Source organism: Lineus longissimus, chromosome 4 (assembly GCF_910592395.1).
Source record: "Lineus longissimus chromosome 4, tnLinLong1.2, whole genome shotgun sequence".
Taxonomy (NCBI): domain Eukaryota; kingdom Metazoa; phylum Nemertea; class Pilidiophora; order Heteronemertea; family Lineidae; genus Lineus; species Lineus longissimus.
Window position 1 is genome coordinate 5322682 of NC_088311.1, and position 26772 is coordinate 5349453.

The following is a 26772-nucleotide window of genomic DNA, read 5'->3' on the forward strand; positions in this document are numbered from 1 at the left end:
GGCCATGGACTTGTCTTACTTGTTATCAATCCTTAAGGATTTTACTGTTCTAGGGGAGCAATTACCTTTGTATGAATTCTGCAGTTTCGAGAATGACTCCTCTTTTAGCTGGTTATCTTATCTACATTTTTACTTCTGTAGATGGTATCAATTGCAAGGAATTCTATGGTTCTTAAAGATTTCCAAGGGTTTCGGAGGACTCTATAGACTCTTCCAGCTGGTTGTCTGGTCCAGACGCACAACCAATACAGAATTTAAAGACAATATGATTTTATGAGAAGGTGTTTATTAGAAACCCTCTGCCAATCTATTCAATATAATGATATCATGAAAATTCAGACAGGACAAGGCTTAACAGTCCAATAGTGACTGTTCAGAAACCTCAAATTTTTAGATACAACCCTCCGAATTTTTCTTTAAAGACTATGGGCAGGAGCCATATAGGAGGAGCAGTCATGCTGTATGGTGAAAACACTGAACATGGGATTAAGTGAAAGTTATTCTCACACAATCAACATTTTATCCAAACTCTGTCAGTCCACCGATACGATCTAGAGGAAATGTGCTCATCATACATATTGCACAATATAGATTTATAATCATTGATCATCGTGAAAAAGAACTATTTACAAATGCGAACAAAATAAGTATAATATACACATGGTAGATTATATGACAGAATTCTATCTACGGTCTACAGTTTCTCCTACTGCTCAACGATCCTTGGCCAACGAAATGTCCAACTTTAGTTCAATCATGATGAGACACTGCTCATTGAACCACGATTCCTTCCTGTCATGAGCCAACAAAATGTCCAACTTCAGTTCAATCATGATGTGACACTGCTCAACGAAACCAATCTCTCCAATCCTCTCCAGACAGAATGTCCAACTTTAATTCAATCACGATGTCAAACTGCTCAACGAATCGCCACCCTCTCCCATCCTCGGCCTCTTCGACGTCGCTTTTCCTCCTTTGGTGCGATTTTCCTTATTGATGCTTGTACTTGTGCTCTGTCCTCGCGACGCCTGGTTCTGAACGTAACGGGTTACTGTGGAAACACCATCAACAAATTTGGTCTTGAAAAGCACATTTGCATTGTTGAACATACCATCCTTGAGAGATACCACAATAAACTGAAATAAAAATATGTGCAAAGAGTTAGAAAATTGGAAAAGAACAAGAAGCAAATGTGTCAACTTTTCTACATGATTCAATGATATTCACCCTTATTGTATATAAACTAGAGACCCAAGATCCTGAGAGAAGCCGAAGATTAAGAGGATTGACAATGACACAGTTTGCAAAAGCAGGAAACAGAAAGCGTCCATAAGGGGACATCCCCAAAGGTATTTCCCTCACCTGTGAGTGTCTAAAGTGCGTGCGTAACATCTGGCCAATGTTCTGTGTATGTGAGAGATCCAATGCCGCATCCACCTCATCCAGGATATAAAGAGGGGCAGGCTTGAAGAGCAGTAATGAGAGGATCAGGGACAAGGCAACAAGGGACCTGAAAGAAAGTGACCAAAATTAAGTTGAGTGAAGATCACGTACATCGGTTACTGAAAGCTGATGCCAGCTTGTGTCACATGAAGTGCTACTAGGAACATGGCTCTTTCTAGATGGATGCTGGTCAAATGCAACTTCCCAGTTGAGACTTTTATACTCCTGCATGGATGGCACAATGTTGGGATAGGTGTCTTGGTTAAGGTGATAGATATGATTTCAGAGAAGATGACAGTTGCTGAAATCATTGACAATTTCACAGCAATTTGATATGAAGTGATCACTAACCTCTGTCCTCCACTGAGTTCACCAAGTGACTCCTTCCACACATCACCAAAGGCCACCTTGACTTCTAGGCCGCTCAGAACTGACTGCCCTTCTGGTGGGGTCAGTTTAGCATTGGTTCCAGGCAGAAGGGTCGAGAATATGGAGCCAAAATCCTTGGAGAAGATAAAGAGAGTTGAGCTAATGTTTATGAGAGAAATCATAAGTGGGTGGCGAACATCCCAGTTTGGCCACAGCATTGCCCACAGATACTGCTCAAGTGTAGCACTGTTTTAACAGCTCCTTGAAACCCAAGTGCCTTTGTGGATACCTATAATATTCACAGATGTTGTTAAGCAATCTGAGATAGACCCTTCTAATAAAGGGCTATATAAAGTCGATTGCAAGAAAAGCTAGGGAGCCATTTGACATATCTGAACTTCAAAGATTGTGCCATGTACCTTGTTGACTTGTTCATAAGCTTTTTGAAGCGCTTCATTCTTCTTCTTATCCATCTCTGTGATGACTTTGGCAATCTTTGACTTGTCATTCAGGACGATGGCTCGTTTCTTCATCAGATCATTGTACTAGAAAACATGGACAAAAGCATACATGTATATTTACATTTAGAGGTATAGTCAAAGCAGCTAAAAGGACTGCTTAAACATCTTGGGCAAAGGGTTCCCACACGAGGTCTTAGAACCAGAGTAATCAACTGATTTCCCAACATGAGGACAATCTGTGGGAGTGTGTAGCAGGTTAAGCTCAAACCTTGAGATTTGAAAAGCTACCCATGATTTTAAACGTTTTTCGGAAAAAATCTTCGAAACAAATTGTTACAGTCCCCGAGTGTGTTTTGAAAATGTGAATAGCAATATATAGCTACCTGTTCCTCTGCCTTTCCTAACATGTTCATGGCCCGCATGTTCACACTTCGCGACAACTTCTCCCGAGAGTCAACAAGTTTGTTTAGGCGCTGGGCAGCCTCCTTGGGATTGTTCACCTTGAAGTCGTAAGCAGTGTTTGCTTGGCCGAAGTATTTCTTCTCATCGAAAATCCAGGGGTATTTCTGGACTAAAATATTGACCTAGAAGAGAAACACACTCAAAGTAATAACCTGGTAATGTCAGAAATTAATTGGTACATACACTGTATGTCAAAAGTGAACACAGACCAGATGGAAGACGAACTATGAATTACAGGATTACAGGATCAGCAGGATTAACTGGCTTTCCGTCCTGAGGGAAGGAAATGAAGGAAAGCATCTCTCGTCTTACCTGTTTCTCAGCATCAGAAGATTCCTTCTCAAACTTTGACACCTTTGACTTGAGTTCTTCAATCTGCATGAGGTTGTTGTGATTCGCCTTCATCATTTTCTTCACCTCGCCCGCCTTTTCGTTTATCTCACGATTCTGCGTCTTAATTAGTTCCTTCTGGTCATTCAACTCTGCATGGGCCAGCTTGACTGCTTCCTTTGTCTCGGCAGCAATCTGGGCTAGTTCTGTACACTGTTCTTCATACCCTGCGATAGCTTCATTGATGGCATTGAACTGTTCCTCACAGTTCTTGATCTCTTTATTCAACTCTTCAGCTTCAAGTTTCAAAGTGTCAAACACCTAGAAAAACGGAATTAACAAATTGAGGCCCTTCAGAAAATATGAAATTTGCCAAAATTGAAATGTAATTGTCAAAAATCAGACCTTCTAGCGGAGCTGATTGAGACTTTCCAACAAATGGTCACATCAATACGGGCTGACACTTCTGAACTTCCAGATTAGGCCTACCAAGATCATTTCACAACAAGTCAGGAGATAATGGCGAGTTGGTAAAGAGGCCTAAAGGGGGGGTAAAGCCCTATTCAGATGAGGCTCCTGAAGGGTAACACCCACCTGCTCCTTCTCTTTCATTTTCTTCTTTGACTCTTCTGCTTTCTTCTTCGCCTTGTTCATTTCTAGTTCGGCATTCTTGAGCTCCTGTTCCCGGAGCGCCTTGGCGTTCTTCACCTTGTACTCCAAGTCCTTTACACGTTCTGCCTCCTTCTTTAATGTGTCTTCTGCTTCTTTTAGAATCACCTCTTGTTCATCTGTAAACAAACAGAACTTTGACATGTCATCTACTGAATTAATTTGCAAACAAATTCAAAATTTAACAGAGTTAACAAGTTCCACCAAATCGCCACACAAGTACTTCACTGATTTCCTTTGATATAGTGCTATCAATTGATTCAACTGTTGCAGGCACTCGATGTCAAAATCCTCCCTCAAGTCCAGTTCTTGAAAAAGAAGCAACCTACGTACCAAGTGATTTCTGTAATTCATTGATCTCCTCAAGCTGTTGATGATGGGTGCTCTGCTTCAGTCTTTCATCAACCAGACTGGCCTCGTGAACTTTCAAATCAAACTGTCCTTTCACCTGGTTGTATCTGGAGAAAACCAAGATGCTAAATATGTTGGCTTTTAGGGGTAGAAGAGTAATCCCAAGTCTTTATCCCAACTCATCCATTGTGTTGGATATCTACCCATATTAAATTCTATGTTCAACGCAGCATGAGCCTTCCTTGCTGTACAACCTTATACTGAATGAGGATTACACCGGGATTGCTACTGAACCAGAATCTGAGAAAGAGACTAGGCTTTTGATGGAAATTACAATGAAGATGAAATGAACTCAAACATACTTTTCTGCCATCCTGGAAATGGATTCGAGTTCTCTTTCAACTTGTTGCAGCTGTGATTGTTTCTCGTTCAAGGATGTCTCAACTTCCCTTAGTCCATCCAGCTGATTCAGGACAGAGTTGGCAGCCTGAGGCCTGGAACCTCCTGTCAGTGTCCCAGCAGGATCAAAAACCTCACCAGAAAGTGTGACTGTCTTCTTCTTGATGCCTTCTTCAAACGCCACTTTTTTGCCAATCTCCATGGTAGGGCAGACGAAATGAGAACCAAAGACGAACTCCATTGCTTTTTGAAGTTCTTTGTCATAGCCAACCAGTGACAGTGCTGTCTGCACATTGTCTGGACCAACCTGGAAGAGAAGGAATATGTTCACCTGCTGCCAAAGGAGGAATAGAGCAATTATCCAAAAAGTGTTTGACTGCCCAAAGCCAGTGAAAAGACCATTTGTCGGAGAGCTTTCGATGACCACATACTGATAGTGCCATTGAGGTCAAGATTGCCTTTCATCCAGATCAACTAAATTTTAAGATATGACATCAAAATTGCCTGGGTCCAGGGTTATGCCAAACTTAGAACTTACCAGATTCTCTGCCCTTTTCACCACCTGTGTATCAATGCTGCGAGCATATATCTTATTGAGTGGAATGATGGTGTACCTCCTCTTCAATTCACCGTGGTTGATCAGTTTCTTGCTAGTCACTTCGTCACTTACTACCAATTGGTACAACTGAAAAATGGAGGAGAAAATACTACTACCTGCCAAAAATACTTCCATGATCGTGTTAACTCGAAGAAAGAAGTACAAACACTGAAGACAATCACCATTCTAGCAAATAGGCCTAATCGTCCAATAATCTTGTCTCTTGAAGCAAAGAAAAACTCCTTCACAAGGCCAAAAGAGTTGCAACTTATCTTACCCTTCCCCCAGCTGCCACCTCAATTGCTGTAGCAGCCTCCGACTTCTTCATTTTTATCAGCCTGGCAACCAATCCCTGCACCTTCCTACGGTCAAAGTTCTTCTCTGGATCCTTATAGGAGAACTGAAGCTGGGGGAATCTGCAACAGAAATACAATTGTCATTACTCGATAGACTCACTATCAAGTATGAACGAAAAAGAACTGTACAGTAGGTGCCCACAAACTTTGATTTTAATCTTCAAGTGCCAATTGGATTTTCCCAATTTGCTCATAGTATTTGTAACCATGAATCTCCGTTTCTTGCTCTATGAATCAAACAGTACCATCAAAAAAGTTCTAATTGAGATCATTACCTGGCCTCCATGGTGTCCCTCCTCTCCCTCAGCATCTGAACCTCTCTGGTCAAAGCTCGTCTCTGCTCTGACAGTGTTTTCTCTTTGCCTTCTTCAAAGTTCAATTTCTGCAGTTCAGCCTGATGGATAAAGCAAAGGAACAGTAAGTCCTAACAACACCTATTTCTGATCAACAATGAAGTTTTCACGATGTAAGCTTATACATGCACATGTGAGACTGTTAGAATGTAAAGCAGTAAACTTTTTCCAAATAATGGGTAAATATATTTCATATTTGCTACCAAACCTAAACTTGGAACATCAGGCATCCAAAATTCAATTTGAGCACACCTTTTATAGGATGTCGCTGGCATGTAATTTCAGCATTTAAAGTGTGATGTTCAAGAAGTACTCGGAGGATGTATTAAAATTGTGTGGGTACCTCAAGCTTTTGAATGGTGGCCTTGATCGCTTCATGAGCCTGTTGATCTTTCTTGTAACCCTGCTCAGTCTTCTTCAGTTCGCCTTGTTTCTTCTTGATCTCTTTCTCGTTGTGTTTCAGCTTCATCTGTGCTTGCTTGGTTGCAGTTTCTGCCGTGCTGATGGCCTGCTTGGCACCTGAATTTGAGAGAAGTGATGTGAAGAAACTCATTCCAGTACAGTACAGCAGTCTCAGGGTTCAATCCTGAGTCTGCAGATAAGAGACAGCTACACAATTTCTTGTCGCGACCTCTTACAGATTCCGCGGAGGTTTGGTGTAGAGGGTTCTTTTCACAATGACCTCGATCCGTACTCACCAATGAGCTGACCATTCAATGTGGCGTCCTCCCCATCAGCATTGCTGGACAAGCCAGAGCTAACAGCATGGAAGTGTTTCTGGGCAGCAGTATAACTCTCTTGGTCTTGCTGACTCTCATTCTGAAGCTTCTCAAAATTTGCGCGGTGTTTCTCTTGCTCTTTCTGTTGCTTTTCAAGAGCTTTCTTGTCCTGAAATAAGAATGATAAGGAATCAATCCAAAAGTGTCAATGCATCTATCAGAACAGAATAAAAGGTCTTAGGTCCAAAGTTTGCCAAGATTTTGAAGGAGCATACTGAGTGTAGCGATATCAAAACTTGGAGGTCAAGATCACTCTGACATAGAAAGGCAATACACCTACAACCTCTCAATCTGGAGACAGGCATTCAGACTTCTTTACTACATCAGAGAATATATACAACTGCCACTCACATCATCTTTTTGTTTTTTCAACTCCTTCTTCTTTTTCTGTTCACCTTTGATTGCATTGCTCTTGTGTTCCAAGTTACTCTGAGCTTTCGCATCAGCCGTCTGTCGTTCTTTCAGCAGAACCTCCAAATTTTCCATAGCACCTCCTGCTTCCTGGATAGAAAGAATAAACAGGTAAGAAGTGTATCAACTTAGGGCATCGAGAAGACAATATCCATGACTTCATCAACAAAATTGACCTCTGATCTTGAACAGTAAAACAATTTTATCTTCCTTCTTTTCTTACATCAGGAAAGTCATCTTTGATTCATGGTTACATCAATTTTGTATACGAATCACAACTCAGTACATACCACATCTCTCTTGTGCTCCATTTCATCAATTATCTTTGTTATATCTTCGATCCTTTTATCATTCTGAAATGTAAGTTGAGGGATAAACTCTTGTTGCAAGGTGCAAAGATCGAGACACCACTTTCAACTTGCCACAAATTAGAATCCAATTTCAGATACCCAATTTCAACTGACAAGGAGAATGATTCCAATTTCAGAAACTCATAAGACCCTAATTTCAGAGACTCATAGTTTCACTTGGCAAGGAGAACAATTCTTAAGTGAAATAAGGATCTGCCATACCTCTATCTTGGTTTTCTCCAGTGTCTTTATGTTCCCCCTCATCGTCACCAGGTCACCAGCAGACTTCTGTTTAGTTTCCTAGAGAAAAAAGGACAATACTTATAAACTGATGTCATACAAATTGCAAATACTTGACAACTGTTGCAAAGAAATGAAACCTTACTGTCAGTCTACTGGATTTCTGCTTAATGGAAAAACTTTAAATGATACTACTGCTTTAAATCCCATTCATGACATAAGTAACACTTAAAACAGAACTTGTATTGCATTACCTCTGCACAAACAAACTGATAAGCAACATGCAGCTTATTAAGATGATCAATTTCCCTCAGAATCTTCTGGTATTCCAGATAACTGGATCGCTCCTCCTTCAGCTTGGTAAGTGTTGGTGCAATCTCCTCACGCAAAATCTGAAAACAAAAAGGTCACGATGGGAAAGGAGCATTGATAACATGTCTTCATTGTCAGTGATATTATCTTATGAATCAGAACATACAGTATATCTGGAAATAGCACAGTAAAAGTGTGTAGCAAATGGTGGCAGCTTGTAGCAGTTGGCCTTGAGAAATTAGCAGCTTGTTTCTCTATTGACAGATCTTGAGAAATACATGAACATGTACATGTACTTGGGTTGGGAAGAAATGACAAACTTACTGTGTCTATTTCCTTTAGCTTTGCATCTTTCTTCTCAATGGTCCGCTGGGCAGATTCTTTCTTGCTCTCATACAACCTGGTACCGGCAGCTTCTTCAATCATAGACAAAATCTGAAAGAAAAATGCAAAGATGAAAGATGGTTTACACAAGTCAACCTGACCTTGTTTCGATGTTTGAGAGTCTGATAGCGTCTTACTATACTTACTTCTGGAGGCTTCATGTTGAGCACTTTGGTGATTCTGCCCTGCATGATCAGGAAATGTGGGTTGTTGACGTTAAGTTGGACAGAGCGAAAGAGATCCTGTACCCGTGTGTTGTTGGCGTTGCTTCCGTTGATGAGGTATTTGTTCTTACCACCAATTACAACCTGGATGGAGAAAAAAAGTGTTTATAGTTAAGTTTTATCAAAAGATGTAATGGTTTGTAATGTTTGTCTTCTCAAACAATTTTTGACCAGCATTGTCATGTATGTATGTCAACTGAACTTAACAACAACAAAAAATTTGTTACCATCCATATAGGCCTAGAATGGAAACTTTGTCTGCTTTGCAACGGACCCCTCAAACAGGGCTGAAAGAAATTATCAATCCAACAATCGAACGCACCTGTCGAGTGACGGTAATTTCATCATATTGCTCATATCCAAGTGGGCTCTGCTTCCGGTCCATATTATCAAATGTAATGCTGACAGTAGCTTTGGTAACACCAGCTTGGCCACTTTTGTACACCAATTCCTGAAGGTTGGTAGCTCGGACCTGAAACAAATGAATGTAATTTAAAGCCAAATTAAAATGGACTAAAATGAATACCGGCCGGTTCTATAGATTCATGCACTTGATTGGGAACAACGTTTACATGACATAGTGTTGGCCGTCGTCACGTCACCATGCATTTTACATTACTGTAACGTGACGAGACGCGACGTTTTCGTAAACGTTGGTCCCAATCAAGTGCATGGATCTATAGTTAGAGTAATTTTAGACACATTTTATTCCTGTCAATCAATGACAAGGTTCTGAAGACATAGCTTAGGCAAAGGGGCATGCCTCATGGGTAAAACTATGAGCAAATTTAGAGACAGTGAAAGCTAACATTAAGAAAAAATTGTCATAAAGTGGTTATTGAATATCAAATATGACAATTAACGGGGTAAAATTAACGTGATGATGCATGTGGACGTAATCATTTTTCAAATCGCATGACGACACTGACAGCTGCTCACCGTATCTCGATTTGTCACATACAGGAGGAAATTCATCAGGTAAACCTGCACGACATAACTCGATCTTACCTGGGAAAGATTTGTGATGCCAAGCAAAAAGCATATTGAATCAAGAATGTTTGATTTTCCACTTCCATTCAATCCAGTGATTGCATTGAACATTGGATCAAAACCATTCACTTCAGTACGGTGTGCGTACGACTTGAAACCATCGATGACGATGGACTTTATATACATTGTTGACTTTATATACGATCTGGTATCTTAAGCAGTTTTTGAATCAATCGGGAATTCGAAACTTGTGCAAATCACACTTTCTGCCAATTTGTTTTTATAATTCTTCCAATTCCAAAAATCCCGCTGGATTCGTTACACGCAGCATAGGAAGGAATCGCGGTTGTTTCGCTCCCCAACCTTTTCGCCCCCAGTCGATTTGCTCCAAATTGAAGTCGTTTCGCTCCTTTGGACTTTTTGTTGGGGATTGAGAAATTACCCCCAATTTTCAAAGCCAAAACCTTTTTGGGGCTGATGATGTTTCTTCATTTTGAGCAGAAAAAAGCAAGTGAAAAAATATTGGGACTTAGAAATCTTTTCATATCAGGTCTGGTTGTGGCATGTTATGGTATGGTTGTTGCAGTATGTAATCCCTTTATGCAAATGATCAGGCGTTCACCATGTGAAAATGAGACACATTTTTCCTAAGGATGGACACAAGGTCCACCGTGTAGAAACATATTGCACTACATTGGGAGAGTACACATCTAGATCAGACAGAGTACACATAGGGAAGGGGCATGGCACATCCAGCAAAGACTTGGTACACTCTCTGGCAACATGGCGAACTATGAAGCCATTGAAGGGGAGGGCACATCCAGAAGAGATACTTACTTACTTACCACGACCTTTATAATTATGTTGTGCAAATTCGCTCGGCATTACTCCCATGGTTTGAAACCACCTACGTTCCAGGTACGTTTCAGGTCAAATGTCTATGCTGCCACCTATTAGTGAGGATGATAACTAGTATTCCCGGCAAATGTGGAAAATATTGACGCTGTTTACTTCTTCGTACATTTTGTACATGTTGTAGTGAGTTTGCTCATCAGTCGCTTACTAGCTACTGATAGCTAACAAAATTTCAATGTTGATGGGGGTCCCCAAGTTAGACCAGAAGAAGCTATCATCGATGTACTGAGTTGTAGAAATTGTGGTAAAATAAGGTGTAGGCCTAGGCTAGGCCTACATTTTTCAGTGTTTCCCTGAGCTGAATGCTGAGCTTAACCTTCAAAATCAAATGAACAATAGTCCAATGCTCTCCATGTAGTTTAAGTTTTTAATTGTAATTACATTAGTAATTACTACGTTGTGTGAGTTATAATACATGTAATCTCAGCTAGAATAGAATACTGATCTCAGTATAACAAAATTAACTCATTATTCCAACCCATTTCGTGCAGTGCCATGTTACCAATATATAGGTAGGCCTACGGAATTACTGTCGTTTCGCTACATTGCCAGTTCGCTACAAGTCGTTTCGCTACATGTGGCGGTCGTTTCGCTACATGGTAGGTCGTTTCGCTACATGGGTGGAGTCGTTTCGCTACATGATGGGTATGGTCGTTTCGCTACATGTGGCGGTCGTTTCGCTACATGGTAGGTCGTTTCGCTACATGGGTGGAGTCGTTTCGCTACATGATGGGTATGGTCGTTTCGCTACATGGAGGACGTTTCGCTACATGGGTGAGACGAGCGAGCCAACGCGAAGGCCTTGCAAAGGCCTCCAAATCCGCGTTGGAGTGCGTTTGAATGACCCCTGTCAATCAATAATAAGTACGTATACACGGATACAGACGGTTGAGCGAGCCAACGCGAAGGCCTTGCAAAGGCCTCCAAATCTGCGTTGAAGTGCGGTTGAATGACCCCTGTCAATCAATAATAAGTACGTAATTGAGCGAGCCAACGCGAATGGATGTCTATGAGGTTACTGGTCCATTAAAGTGCGAACAAACGACAAGAACCCCTTGCGCGCCATCAAACCGTATAAGTTTTTTACCGGCAAACTGTGCTATAATAAATTTGTAGTCACCACCGGGAATTATAGTAGGGTAAAATAGAGTAAAAATAATGACTACATCCATGTAGCGAAACGACTCCACCCATGTAGCGAAACGTCCTCCATGTAGCGAAACGACCATACCCATCATGTAGCGAAACGACTCCACCCATGTAGCGAAACGACCTACCATGTAGCGAAACGACCGCCACATGTAGCGAAACGACTTGTAGCGAACTGGCAATGTAGCGAAACAGCCTGATACCGTGACGTGTAGGCCTATGTACTGTTGTACACTCACTTCAGTAGTGTCACTCACTCAGTGCTCACACTGTCACCTGTGTCGGTGTGTGTGTTATGTGTGAATTAACAATCTCCCGATCTTCGGTCCGTACAATGTCGAAAATTACATACACTGATACAGTAGGCCTACACCCGTTGAATTTCTCACATATAGTCCCTCCAGGCCTACTACAATCCATGAGTTTGATCGTCCACACACTGATCCAGTGTAGCCTTTATTAATAGGCCTAGGCCCTAGGCCTAGTCATAGTGCGCTGCTTGTAACGTGGATGTAAAGCCTCCTTGTTAATGTTATGTTTCGATAGATAAAAGACAGTTTAAGGATGTCGTGCATGTGTGATATAGTTTTCACAACAGCAACAATGTTTTTGTGTCAAACAGATGCGTAAAGATATAGATTTTAATGATGAATGGCGCAGTCACGAGCGTCCAGTGTTGCCGTGATCAGGTGACAGCACGACTGATCACAGTGCCAATTCGCCTCGGGTCTCGTTAGGGAGTCTTCCCTGAATGTACGCGTATGTGCTAAAAGTCTGACTGGATTCGCTATAAATAGGACACCTCTGAGGCTCCGTTGTCATGAGTTACCAAAATTGATGAAAAGGGGCCGAGTTTCACTGTTGTTTCGAACGGCGCTCTGTTCACCAACATTGCGTATTTCATAATCATATAGATATTTGTTGGAAATTATTCCTAGCTAAGTCATGTTTAAGTTGAAATTAATTGTTTCTGAGCTCATGAAAATGTTGTCATTCCATCTTAAGGGTTCTTTCCTGAATTTACGCAATGATGACGTGCCCTCTTAATACTTTGGTCTGAGTGCTTGGTACTACGACTAGTCTATAATAGCATTCTCTACGGTATGAACTCTAAGGGTGTATTCAACTTCTCGTTCTCAAATCTGTATGTGATGAAATTCCACGTCCATGAAACTACAGGACTTTTATGGGTTTTTTATTCTAAATTCACCAGAATTCGAAAAGTTGGTATCCACCAAGTTCACCATTATGACTTTTTTCTACCAGTCTTCATTGCAAGATCTGTTTTAGGAAAAACTAGCAAATCTACTATATGATTAATACCCCATACGATTTCTATTAGACCCAATCCACAATAATCAAAAAGGTTATTTATTCATGGCTTATGGCCAATCTCATTACCAATCTGGCTTCACGGCCTATTAGTGTATTACATCTGACACCTTTGTTTGGTTATCTAAGGCAACAACAGACTCAGTCAACCTTGAAGGAAAGTTTGCGCGTGTGTTACATAAAACCACTACCTGTCACATTTTATACCTTCCAATGCTTGGTTCAAGCATGCAGTGCAAGCAGAATATTCTTTCTGGCAGGGTGTGCACACTTTGACTCATTTCAACATTATGAAATAGCCAAATTACATGTGTTCAGCATCAATGTTCCAAAAGGTGGGTGTCACCTACTAAATCTTGACATTATATCGTTTTACAGGCAAAAGGGATTTTGGAAGAGAGCCCAACTTTCCTTTGATTATTTTTTTGTGGAAAATATGTATTTTTAGGAGTCATTGCATGAGAGAATCAGGCAAAATCTGGTACTTTCATTGGATCTGGCTGAAAGTTGCTTTTTTCATGACTTCTTGTAGAATTGATGATATTATGTATCTGTTTCAATTTCTCATTCCAGATGTTAAAAACCCTCTCCGCGATTGCAACTGAAGAATCTTGTATGATTTGCAAGGGTATGTATATCAGCACGACGATGGATCGGCATGATATGCCATGACCTAGCTCACATTTATTTCCATAATAAGGTCAACCTCTGCCAAAGGAAAGCAAATCATGTGAAAAATTGAGATTCAACCATAATTTTTCGGCATTTAGTATAATGACTGCTGAGTACTAATACAAATACAAGCAGAAATGCTGTAATTTTATTACACATTTGTGCCAATTTATTATTTCAGATGACACAACCTTGTCCGCAATTGCATTCGAAGATTCTTGTTTGATTTCCAAGAAGAAGGGTAGGTATAGTATCTGGTTATGACTCGTCTGCCTTGTCAATAGAGGTGCCACTGTCAAATCTGTGTTATTGTTGGTAAAATAAACTTGTAACTTGACTCCCACAGATCCTCAAGGCAGTGAAAATATTCCAGACTTATAATTGGCGAGTTATATGGAAAAAGGATGAAACAATTTATTTTGGCATGAAGAATAGAAATTACGAAACACATTCTAACTGTTATCGCCATTGCAACTTTATTATGTGCACTCTCCTAACTAATCAAAGATATTAAAACTTTCAACATATCCATAATTTGAATTTCAAAATGAAAGATTTTTATACCAAGAAATGTTTATAAAATGCCGTAATAAATTCAGTACAAATTTTTCCATATCATGTTTTGGTCATGTAATTAAAAATGAATTGACAGTGATACTTCTCTCTCCAAATCAGGCGGGTTATTCAAAAGTTGTAACCATAGTAAGATGTTTTGTGTGTGTGTGTGTGTGTGTGTGTGTGTGTGTTTGAGACGGGATAGGAAAAGGGTGCGGGAGGTCATGTGGGGCGGGGGGGAGAGACTATGGTTGACTGTTGTGAGAGTTGGAAGTGTGTCTGATGACCGACTTGCTCATTTTGTAGCTATTGTTGTTATTCTAGTTGTTAGAGTAGTTATCGTAGTTATCTAGCTATCGTAGTTATCTAGCTATTATAGTTGTTATTCTTTTGTTTCCTGCTTATCATCTATTTGAACCTATTCAGCTTTCAGTTGTCCAGGCCAGGCCAGGTGACCAATGACGATGATAGATTGGGTTCGATTCAAGCTATACGCTTGGTGTATTTGGTTATCGTGACTGGCGACTTGAGTCTATCTCATCTCATGTCCAAAGCGCGGTGGCTGGGTCCCAGGCATGCTTGCCACTTTGTTCTGCGGTCCTCATCTAAGTTTCGACGGTGATGACATGGACTTAGGTTCAAAGTACGTGTTCCCTTTGAGTCATTGTGGTTGATTGATGGGGGGAATAGACAGTTGCGTGTCGCTAGTCATTCAATTGGTCCCCTTGTTTTAGAGTGTTGGCGGGATAAGTCTTACGACTGTTAACAATAGTAAGCAATAGCTGGCCAGCGATCCCCTACCTGATCTCGAGGGGGATGGAATGACTGGGGTTAAGACCTGTTGTTAACCTGCGGAATTTCGTCGGATGAAATGTCAGGCGTGTCCGTGTGGGACTTGTGCTGAACCTGTTTAGTACAAATGACGAAGACATTGGGCTCTTTGGATAACAACAGTGTTCTTCACCTCCTTGTGCCTCACAAAGCTAATAATATACACCCCCTGAAATCGACAAGACGGCGATGAAGAAGGAGAGCCGGCCTCCAACTCGTCAGCCGAGAAGACACTGGATGGACCCCAAGAAGATGTTGCTCCCAATGTTGGAGCCATACAGGGTAAGCATCACTTAGTCGTCAGTTATGTCTGGATTAAAAGAAGATGTCAAAATAACTCTGAAAAAAGTGTCGTACAATTTCAACTTTATACGTATTGGGGTGCTACACTCAATTCTGTTCAATCTGTTTTGAAACCTCTTCAACCAATTTGGTTCAAGAATGCAATTGAATGTGCTTTGTTGAATTCGCATTGACTGATTCTCATTAAAACTTGTAGTGTGCGCGTTAATACATATCAAAACAGTCCGTTGACAGGGGTCATGCACACAAGCTTGTGTTCTGTCTTGATTATCTACTAATTACAACAAAGGGCAGGGACACTCATCCGCGAAAGGCACGTTACTACAATACGTGGCAAGAGTTGCACTTTTCGAATCGAATTGTATGCGCATTAGGCCAAGTGTGGTGCAGCCGTTTCGAAACTGGTGTAGCCAATTCGTATTCCGGAGAGTGCTCTCTGGAAAACAGTTTTAAATCGGATTCAGTGTGAACGCAGCATGCAGTAGAAACACACAGAAATTAGATAAACCCCTCAACAAAATATATGATTCTTTTTAGGCAGCCCGAGCCAACATTGTACAAGGGCCACAAGGACAAGGGACACAGGGACAAGGGACACAAAAGACGATGTTGCAGTCTACAGGGTGAAATTTTGATCTGAATCTTGACGACCAAATAATTAGGAGTCGATCAGAGAAAAATAATAAAAAAAGAAGTAGAACTTAAAGGGTGTCATTAAAAATTAATGTCAACTTATACATAGGAATCATCCCAAATAGACTGAAGCCAAAAGAAATTATTTCTTTTCTGTGAACCCTCTACCCCCTTATTAATATTATGACTAAAAACTGAAGACTCTGTCTTCATGTCTTCAACAAATGAAATTGGCCAGGATTCATGAAGATTACGCCTGCCAAAGAGTTTGCCGATCAACATTTTATTCCCAAGAAAACGCTGTCAACTGACAACCATCTCGCCCATATGAAAAGAAGAAAATCTTTTGGTTTCAATCTATTCATTTTGAGATAGGTCCTTGAATGTATTTTTCCTGTTATCTAGCCCTCTGCAGATTGAGATGATGGCTGTCGAGAAGATCCAACCACTCAACCACAGTCTACAATTCGTGCTATGGTAGATGTGACTCTCAACGATTTTGGATGACAAAGGAATCCAATGCATATATGGTAAATATAAACAGATGACAAGACGGTAAATGGGTGAACACGCCATGGGCTGAGTTCGTTTCATCAAGTCGCAAAATGGTTGATTTTATCTTCAAACTGCACGAGCAACCTCAGTTTGGAATTGTATTACTAATCAAGTGTCAAGTACTCTAGCGTTGTGGTCGTCAGTATTCTAAGCCTTTTAGAAAATTAACTGGTAAATTTGATAAAACTGAATGAAAGGCCCTACGGCACATGCATCAATCATGGTAGAATAATGGAGTAACCTTAAATTTTGTTTTCCAGTCGCTCACAGATACGGGCAGACGACGGAGATTCGAGTGGATTCAGTGGATCGAATGGTTGCGCTGAGGGATATCCATGTGCAGGAGTGATGAACCACAGTTCAGCAAACGATGCCTTGACAGACCAATTCAAGGAGAACCTTCGCTAAGATGAAGAAGGGAACGTGTTTACTGTGTGGATGGGAAGGACACTTAAATGTCCGTCATTCTAATAGACTATTATGACAATATTCTAATTGACTAGAATGACAATCTTAACTCGAAAGGGACTCTCTGGACTTACAGAAAACTACGGACATAGAGCCCTGACATGATACCCTGCAGCCACCATGAGGACAGCCTATCTCATACCTACGGAAGGATGCCATCACACGGTAATATAAACAAATCAATTTCAGTTTTTCAAATGCCCTTAGGTATAGCCATTGGCCTGATTTAGAGATCGTGAGCTCTCTGTTGAGGAACAATTTTCAAATGTTATTTTTGCGACACCAATTACAGTGCAATTTTCATCAAACTCGCGGTGATGATAGTTTGGACCAATCTCAATTAGTAAAACAATAAAATGTTGCGAAAAGAACTGGACGATAAAGAATGTTCTTGGTTGTAAACAGGATAATTTAGTTATGTACATGAAAAGTCAAAGGCTTTAATCACGTTGAAGGGGGACTATAAGCAGGAGGGGGGGAGGGGTTAAATTGGCCATCTTCAGGTGACTAATATGCAAAGTAAGAGCACTGGGTCAGGTTATATTCAGCACTAAATGTATCCCTCATACAGCGTGAATAGTTTCGACATACTCTGAGAGGTGAGAGACCCCTATTGGTGACTTTGTGTTAAACTTATCTTGCCTACCTTGCGGCTGCCTTTTGATTCCTTTTTGGAAAGCTGCCCAGGCACAACAAAGCCTCGTTTTGAGTTCAGCGGTTATGGTTAGGCCGCTTGGGTTGGTGCAATGTCGGTATTGATTGACTAACCAAAACCACAAGGGTGGAGCTAAACCTCGGCTCAAAATAATGACTTGGAAAATGCTCCTTAACCAAACCGCCCTTTTGACAAAACTTCCCAAATTCTAGTCCTTTACCTCCCTCTGAAACTGCTGATTAAGGATAGAATTAGTCATTGTAATGAAATCAGGCATGTCGGGGAGGAACACAGATTTGTGTCTCTTGCTCATCCAAAGCAGCGCTCAGCGTGAGAGTCCTAAATGAAGGTTTAATAGAGAAGATGTTTTCGAAAAGTTCTTCGTCTGAAACCTATAGCACTTTTCTTAACCAGCATGAATTGTCTACTACCACAAGATTATACGGTCAGCACAATGGCCCGGCCCCTTGACATTGAATTATCAACTTGAGCGTGAATGAACAACCTTAATTTTATGTTGTCTTTTTCTTTTCAGCATGATGAGCCGTCCCACAGAAGGGAGAAGGATGTTGTTGACCCAGCACATCCCAACCATGCTCCCATCGCCGTCAAGTAACAGTACGACGGTTAGATTGTATTTTGTCACCGTAGGCTTTATCGTTTTATCAAAATATCTGATTGAAAGGTGATTTAATGAAAATTCAAATTTTTCTGATGGTGAGAAGGCAAATATTTACTCTGCTTATGACAAGCATAGATTGTTTTAATCTATGTTTGGTTATGATCATGACTTGTGCCATGGTTCAAAATCTTACACTTTTCAAAGAAGGGATTGAAATTATCATTATGGCTTGTTTATGGCTAACAAGGGAGCCAATGATAAGTCGCTCAAGAACCCAAACAAAATAATTTTCAAGCTAAGTTTTGTTCTTAAGATAAGAAGGAATAACAATTTGGGGGATGGGTTGTTTGTGGCTACCAGAGAAGCCAACAGCTGCCAGATGAGGACCCTGAAATTCTTTTCAGGCAAAAGTTATTTGTATGCTTAAAAATCACCGAATTCATCAGATATTTACTGGTATATCCATCACTTTTGACATGGGGTCCATGTGTTCTTGTTTCGCTGACCCCACGAAACAAGAACACATGTGTCTGATGGAACTGTAGGCCTTTCATACTGTTTCTCAATCTCATCAGTACCACAGAATCAACTGACATGGCCTGGGCTCTGATGCCCATGACCTTACATCACACTGGCTGGTTCAGTTGCTCAATACATGTACTATCATGCTCGAGACAAATGACCAACAGTGAATTGTTGAATTTGAATTTCCTCCTTGAAGAAATACCAAAACATCTTTCCTTGAACTAAAACAGTCAGATTTAAAACTCTCACTGTTTTATTCGAAATTTAAAGACTGATCCTTCCCTAGTGGTCACACTGTGAGCCGTTGTCAAAGCATGTCATTCGACAATGGTGGCATGCATGCATGTTTTGTTATGGCTTACCAGGGACCCCAAATTGTTGATGATGATGTTGTCCATGGGTACATCACCTTGGGCAATGAGTGATCACAATGGTTCCTTGATGACAATTTTTTACATGATACTGAATTGATTGAGAAAAGTGTAGCTTAAAAACGTCAACTTTTAGACGTTTTAAAACTTTTGTCCTGTATGAATGTATTTGTAAATCTTGCATGTAAATATTTTGTAAAATGTCTAATGAGATCTAGACTCCATGACTTGGCAAAAAGTATGGCAAAGCCAACTTTTAATCTTTGCCCTGTCGAGGTCACCTCTTTTGTCATGCAAACGACATGTCATAACTGCTCCCTTTGTTATGCTAAGTGGCAGCCAGCTCTGTCCAGTGGCCATGACAAATGTGGTTCCTTTGTTATTCAAATCATCAGCAGTGACCAAATCTATTGTAAGCTCACATGGCTCACCTGAAGGCATGAACAATAGGTTTTAATACAATAGCTATTCATGTATTATAAACATGATGAATGCATGGAGAGGTTTTAGTGCTAACTCAAACCATTGTGGTGGAGTACATGTAGTTGAGTCTATTGTTTTTGATCTCAATTTAGCATTGTGTTGCAAGGACACTTATCAGTGTTTCTTTGTGACATCTTGTAAAGAAGTTGACCACGTCTTAAAGGGATAGAAAAACTATCATATCTCCCGGTCCTCTTCTTGTATTGGGCTTTCGGAGTGGTGCAGCCAAAAAATAATGTACTACGATCATTGTATGAACTATAATATACAATGTATTAAGTCATTTCAAACATAAGCACCTGTCACCTGTGTGATGGAGATGGCGACTCCCTCCGACTGCGTAGGTTTTCTTCCGGTATGCGGGTTTCCTCCTACACTACATTCCAAATCGTCATCTGTTTTCTTTGTAATGTACAGCAATAAAAATTTTTTGAAAGAGAAACATTTTTTTTCTTATTGAATCGCCTGTTGACACACCATCACTTATCGAAACTTTTCATCGGAGCCGCTGTTGTGCTTACCAGAAATTGACCTTAAAAATTGGTCAAATAAAAAATCCCCCCCCCCCGAGGTCATCTTACCAAGTGGATTATGCATAAGGTTGCAACGACCAGAACCACTGTCTTGGACTACAAGCGCATACTGACCTTTGCACCCAAGGGGAAGAGTCCATTGATCATAATATTTGTTTGCATGGTAGTTCACTACCACTCGAGCTGTTTTCATGCTGGGTAAAAAACCAGTGGCATTCATTATAAGATAAGCCCCGAACCACAATCTTAGTCATGCTAAAAAAAGTCCCTTTGTTTTGATACAGATTATCGTGTTCCCCGAAATCTCATTCTGAGGAAATCGGGGGTTAATGTTCGCTTCTCAGCTTCAAACCCCCCAGGGACAATGTCACAATCTGTTCAACACCAGCATGGGCTGTCCACAGGTGGCAACATTGTCCTTGCAGCATCGCTTGAACAGTTTGGGTCCACAAAGGACTACTCATTTTGTAGAGGGGTCGAGATTTCATGCATCCACATCAATTTTACCCTGGAGCATCATCAGACGTTGTGACATTGTCCCTCCCTGCGGCATCTACCACAAGTCTTTGTGCAAATGCTCACATCATAAAAAAGGATCACAGAACTACCCCGGCCGAGTGATTATGATCGATCTCCAGTCAAAGACCAACAACAGGATGCATCAGGACTCCACCCTACCGTTCTTTCTGCCCATGAGATGTAATTCTTTCAACTGCAAGTGATTCCACTTGAAAGTAACGGATGGAGTAACGAATGAAGTAACTACGGTTCCTATCAGATTTACAGTACTGCCACGTGCGTCAGAGTTTCCCGCCAGAAGAATGAGACGGTCACATGACAGACACGACAGAGGGAATTCCTCAGTCCGTCAACGCTCACCACTTCCCACAGAACATTGCAGAATGATCCGCCAATAAGCGGCTCGTGTTTTGTTAAAAAATATAAGATTCGAGTTGAAATACTCTGTAAAGATCCCATATACGGTGATCTTTTCAAACATGCATCGAATCTGGTAATTATATACAATAACTTATTATTCACGTAGTTTCTATTATCATAATACACACTTGGTATGACTACATTTGGTCATTCAATCAATGGCATCCGACAATCGGACATGGGCTAATCAGCCCCCTAATGCACACATTTGTCATTTCCCCCAACCTGATCTTTTTTCTGAAATCTAATTGTTCGCCACACATCACAGGAACGTAACACATAAGTGAACACAGGTTGGACAATGCTTCAAAAGATTATCGTGAATGTACTTTTCATTAGGTCATCCAACATGTCCATCGGCGGCATCCCATAGATTGACATCATCGATGTCGTCTTCATTCCAGCCAAGGAATTACTGTCGTTTCGCTACATTGCCAGTTCGCTACAAGTCGTTTCGCTACATGTGGCGGTCGTTTCGCTACATGGTAGCTAGGTCGTTTCGCTACATGGGTGGAGTCGTTTCGCTACATGATGGGTATGGTCGTTTCGCTACATGGAGGACGTTTCGCTACATGGGTGGAGACGAGCGAGCCAACGCGAAGGCCTTGCAAAGGCGCTAGGCCTTTGGTGCAGCATTAATATACGGCCCTTTTCAGGGCCCTCAAAAATGTAAAAGAGACAAATGTGCATGGCCTACAGATATTTCTAAGCAAGTAATAAAAATAAAGAAATAAATCGACAAACTCAGCTTTTGCAATAAATTCACGCAAAGCACGGTATATATTGAGAGTTAATTTAAGTATAAATTTCATCATCTATCTGTATATATAGATATACGGTCAAATGATGGAACAATTAATTTGAGGCAGCTCAATGCATATATATCGGGTGTCCCAAAAAGAAATTTCCCAAAGTTCGACGGGTATAGCTGTTGGTGGACTGATCTCTTTCAAAATTCTCACAGTTCAATACTTCAAGATATTGTAAATATGATGGCATGGGAACCAGTCCTCCCGACCATTGTAGTATACACAGTGTATGAGGATTTTAACAAAAAATGGGGCCGGGCGTTTTTCGTAGGGGCGGGCGGGGACGATTGTCAGTATAATCTAATTGAATCTACACACCGTCTGGTGCTGCCACCTATTCATGTATTATGTAACGTCTATATGCCTAATGCGCATGCTCAATAAAGCAGACGCTTCTGGTTGAATCCTGCTCCGAGTTCAATTAATTAACAACGATCACCAACTCTTTTTTTTATGTGGCCTAACCCAGGCCAGGACGACAAGAACCCCTTGCGCGCCATCAACCGTATAAGTTTTTTTACCGGCAAACTGTGCTATAATAAATTTGTAGTCACCACCGGGAATTATAGTAGGGTAAAATAGAGTAAAAATAATGACTACATCCATGTAGCGAAACGACTCCACCCATGTAGCGAAACGTCCTCCATGTAGCGAAACGACCATACCCATCATGTAGCGAAACGACTCCACCCATGTAGCGAAACGACCTACCATGTTGCGAAACGACCGCCACATGTAGCGAAACGACTTGTAGCGAACTGGCAATGTAGCGAAACAGCCTGATACCAGCCTACGTAGCCAAATGACTTGCCCGAGGTCACACTGAGTGTAGATGAGTCATACAAACTTAGACAAGACTGATTTCCAAGAGCCATATAGGCTACTCAAGATCAATGAGATAGACAAGTGACTTAGTGCCCAAGGGATCATCATCATGTGGCTCATGATTTTCAACCGACACTACAAATACTTCGATCTTTTTCTTCAGGAACTGATATGATTCTATTGTTGCAAATATCATACCAGGCTTTTCAAAAAGATATTCACTTTGATATTTTCAGACAACATGTCAACTAGTGCTTCTGCATTCAGTGGCGATGGAAATGAAGTGATCCATAGAGAGGTTGAAACCAAAAAAGGGGAGAAAACGAGCGACCTGGATATTGAGGAAGTCTATGAAGTCGCAAGATGTGCTGGATGGATCAGGGAAAACAATTTCAAAAAGGTTTGTATTTTTGATGGACATTTCTACTTCTGGTATCAAATGGTGGGCATATAATCAAAGGAATAAATGTGTCTCAACTTGCAACATCGAACAGTTTATTCAGATAGTCACTCAAGCAAATTAGATTATTTGATAAAGAAACCTGATGCCACAGCAATGAATTTATGAAGTTTTCCCTTTTTTAGGTATCTCTGCAATTTCCTGATGAACTGCTTGTTGATTCTGCCAGCGTATCAACTCGTCTTCAGAACTTGACTGACGCCACAATATTCATCCTTGGGGATACTTCATACGGAAGGTACACCTAGATAACATTGATTACCCAATTAATAAACTATGCCTTGACGAAATGTAAGCGTTGAGGACATATTTTAACTTCAGTCAGAACATTCTGATCTGATCACTGGGTTCAGATTTCTTCAGACTATGACTTCAATTATTGACTCTTTGGTTGGTTACCCAAATGTTAGGTGCCTCTTTACAGCATTGATAATGCCACTTCCATTGTACCAACCTGATATTTAGTGTTTTCAATGATTTATCATTTTCAGTTGTTGTGTTGATGAAGTTGCTGCCCAGCATTATAGTGCCGATGCCGTCATCCACTTCGGCCACGCCTGCCTCAGTCCAACCCGAAGATACCCAGTCCTTTATGTATTTGGTAGACGCCCTTTAGATGTCCCTGACTGCTGTGAGAAGTTTAGACAACTATTTCCAAATCGTGACAAGAAAATTGTTGTATTGTATGATACGATATACCTTCATGCTGTAGGTAGGTAAAACAGTACCATTTCTACCAAACCTGATGTTTTCAGCAAAACTGCTTGTGATGGATAATAGATTATGGGTTAGGACCAAAGTTGAAATTTATGTTTTGGTCGCATTCAATCCCTGTGATTTGTATACAACTCTTTTACCAACTTAATCATTGGCCTTTAAAGGAACAAATGTGATCACATGACTCAAAAGAAAAAACAGTCTGATTACCTTTTCTGTCGGTTGTAAGACTTGAATCAAAAATCAACTCCATCAATCAACTTGTCAATCTTTGTTATTTTTTTCCAGGTACTCTTCGTGAACTGCTGCTCAAGAGTCATCCAGGTGTTGTTCTGTCGAAGTTGAAAGATATTTCAACTGACAAAACCGAAACAGAAATCCAGGACACTGATATACAATCAACTACAAAATGTGGCAGAAATTTCACTCATGGTCAGAATGCTATTGAAGAGTATTCCATGTTCTATATCGGTGCTGAGAGTTTGACTTTGACCAATTTGATAATGACATTCAATAAATGTCAGTTTTATACTTATGATCCAGAGACTAAAAAAGGCCGAATGGAGACAGTGAATGTGAACAGGATGCTGGGAAAACGGTTTCGTAACATTGACATGGCAAAAGATGCAAAGATTATCGGCATCGTGGCTGGGACATTGGGTGTTGCAGATTATTTAGAAATCATCAATAGGTTAAAGTCGATCATCAAAGAAGCTGGGAAGAAGAGTTATACATTCGTCATGGGCAAAGTTAATGTTCCAAAGATGGCAAATTTCTTAGAAATAGATGTGTTTGTATTAGTTGCATGTCCAGAAAATAGTATGATCGACTCGAGGGAGTTTTACAAACCTATTCTGACTCCGTATGAAATGGAAGTGGCTTGTAACAGGAATCGTGAATGGGATGGAACACTGCTTTCAGATTATAGAGAAATATTGCCAGGTAGGAACAAGGTCTGTTTACTTAAAGTTCAAACAAAACAGACTTTTACAATTGCCTCCAGCAGAGATTTATGACGTGCCATTTAGTTTGGATGACAAATATGTAAGCTTTATGCCTATGTCACGTGACAAATAGTAGGCTTATTTGGTGAAATAAGGTTCGACATTTTGGTTGGACATGTGACAAATATAAAACAGGATTTCTCACCATGGTTACTCTCATCTTTTTCACTAGGTGGTGCTGCTTTTGTTGAAATGCCAGAAAAGATGGAGGCCATGACGGATGTGTCTCTTGTGACAGGGTCATTACGGACACTTGGAGTAAACAAGGAGGATGCCGTGGTTAAAAACGAGTCGGCTATCATGAAGCGTAATGATATGGGAGTGGTAGCCAATGTGGGTGCTGCTGATGCTGGTGAGTAATGGGTTAAATACATGTACTACCAAAAAACCTCAAGATTTAATTTATTTTAAGCCAAGCTTTTACATGAACATGTAAATGTTTGCCATTTGTGAGGAGCTGTCAACAGTTATTTGATGTAAAGTGTGTCATGCAACAAGGAGCAGAAAGCTGTACCAGCATGTTTGATTCAGTTTGTTTCTTTAGTGGTTGGGATGCTAAACATCTACATTTCTCACTTAGTTCATCCTGTGGTCCTGTCCTTATTTACGAATTCCTTTCCAATTCTTTTTTCAGGGGAGTTCTTAAAAGCCAGAACTTGGCAAGGACTTGAAGAAAAGCTTGGAGAGACTCCAGTCATAGCTGTTGAAGAAGGACTTAGTGGAATAGCTGTGTCATATTCGCATGGGAAACCTGAGGCATCTTGATGAGGAGTGATGCATTACTTAGAAAAAGTTGTGTTCGTTACATGTGTTGGCAAGTTAATATAACTGTGGTGCTGGTGAGGTGTGTACAACAGTTGGAATGTCATACGAAAAATTAGTATGAAATCAACAAAGTACTGAAACAATGACTACATCAAGTGTAGCCTGTGAATTAAAGTAAGCTATCCCTTCATTCTGCTTGAGACTTTGTCCTCAAAGACCAAGTTGCTGTTACTTCACAATAGATTTTTGTATGCAGGTTTAAAAATCGGTAATAAAAGCTGGATATCTTTTGATGAAATCACTACTTTCCTTAATTCTAATTTCCTGTGGGCCTTTGATGAGGTTTCCAAAAATCGGATGAACTATACATTACTGTCAATCCGACTAGTCAGAAGAAGAAAAATTGATACTTTGGACAAGGATGGGTTGTTATCCTCCCTGAATCGGACACCACACTTCAGACATCCAGTTAGCAATACTCCTGACAAGGAAACCACTTCCAACCACTCCTGGCTTGGACATCGCCTTTGGCCTACATGTTTTACTCTGTGGATAGGACACCTCAGTACCCAGGTTGTGATTTTCCTGCAAAGAACACCACCTCCTGCCTGTAGTTTGTGGCACTCGATGTAACAGACGCCATACCGCAGAGTTCCCCCTCCAACCTAGCTTGACATAGTCCAGCTGCCAAGCTTAGAATTGTGCATTTTAATGGGGAAAGCATGAAATTTGGTAGGATGGTAGAACAGCCCCTAGGGGTCATTTATCGATTAAGACCCAAATTTTTACGCCCCCTGGCGGTCGCCATCTTGGAATCCAATATGGCCGCCATTTTTGGCCCGTTTCCTGCAATATCTCGGAATCTATTGCACGTACGGGTATAATTTTGACGGCTTACCATGGTTTTCAGGTATGACGAATTCAACGGAACCAATGGAAATGCCGTAATATGGCCGCCATACTGGATTCCAAGATGGCCGCCACCATGAGGGCCTATAATTATTTGTCACCCCATATATACATTCTGGTTATCGATGGAGACATGAAATTTGGCATATAGGTGACTGGACCCCCTAAGGATCACTAATCGATTAAGACCCAAGATTCAAGAAAAATGCCATCTTGAAATCCAATATGGTGGCCATTTTATGAAATTTTAGTTGGTTCCAT

The 26772-nt window shown here is 40.7% G+C and overlaps 2 protein-coding genes and 1 long non-coding RNA gene across 6 annotated transcripts; 2 read left to right on the forward strand and 1 right to left on the reverse strand.

Moving 5' to 3' along the window:
• Positions 1-309: 309 nt before the first annotated feature.
• On the reverse strand, positions 310-10514 carry LOC135485892 (structural maintenance of chromosomes protein 2-like). Of its 2 annotated transcripts, none has more exons than XM_064768250.1 (22): positions 10319-10514; positions 8814-8963; positions 8414-8575; positions 8208-8318; positions 7826-7963; positions 7554-7631; positions 7272-7334; positions 6922-7071; positions 6490-6679; positions 6135-6310; positions 5714-5832; positions 5360-5498; positions 5023-5169; positions 4448-4791; positions 4068-4192; positions 3660-3853; positions 3048-3386; positions 2657-2857; positions 2232-2357; positions 1795-1946; positions 1363-1510; positions 310-1136 (listed from the first exon to the last, which is right to left on the reverse strand). In XM_064768250.1, exons 2-22 carry the CDS (start codon positions 8874-8876, stop codon positions 903-905), a joined length of 3399 nt encoding a protein of 1132 aa, XP_064624320.1. In that variant the 5' UTR covers positions 8877-8963; positions 10319-10514; the 3' UTR covers positions 310-902. The 2 variants fall into 2 exon arrangements, with proteins under 2 accessions (XP_064624320.1, XP_064624319.1); XM_064768249.1 differs by lacking the exon at positions 10319-10514 and adding an exon at positions 9500-10029.
• A 32-nt stretch (positions 10515-10546) lies between these two features.
• On the forward strand, positions 10547-19305 carry LOC135485893 (uncharacterized). Of its 2 annotated transcripts, none has more exons than XR_010446650.1 (8): positions 10547-10618; positions 13451-13505; positions 13731-13790; positions 14531-15217; positions 15776-15861; positions 16277-16401; positions 16687-17059; positions 18085-19305. It is a non-coding gene; the product is annotated as an uncharacterized LOC135485893 (long non-coding RNA). The 2 variants fall into 2 exon arrangements; XR_010446651.1 differs by having other exon boundaries at positions 10553-10640.
• Positions 19306-20974: 1669 nt separating this feature from the next.
• LOC135486226 (2-(3-amino-3-carboxypropyl)histidine synthase subunit 2-like) lies at positions 20975-26359 on the forward strand. 2 transcript variants are annotated; one of them, XM_064768886.1, is made up of 7 exons: positions 20975-21095; positions 22893-23056; positions 23242-23354; positions 23608-23828; positions 24122-24775; positions 25010-25189; positions 25472-26357. In XM_064768886.1, the coding sequence occupies exons 2-7, from the start codon at positions 22898-22900 to the stop codon at positions 25600-25602; spliced, it is 1458 nt and encodes a 485-aa protein (XP_064624956.1). In that variant the 5' UTR covers positions 20975-21095; positions 22893-22897; the 3' UTR covers positions 25603-26357. The 2 variants fall into 2 exon arrangements, with proteins under 2 accessions (XP_064624956.1, XP_064624957.1); XM_064768887.1 differs by lacking the exons at positions 20975-21095; positions 23242-23354 and having other exon boundaries at positions 22895-23056; positions 25472-26359.
• Positions 26360-26772: the final 413 nt, after the last annotated feature.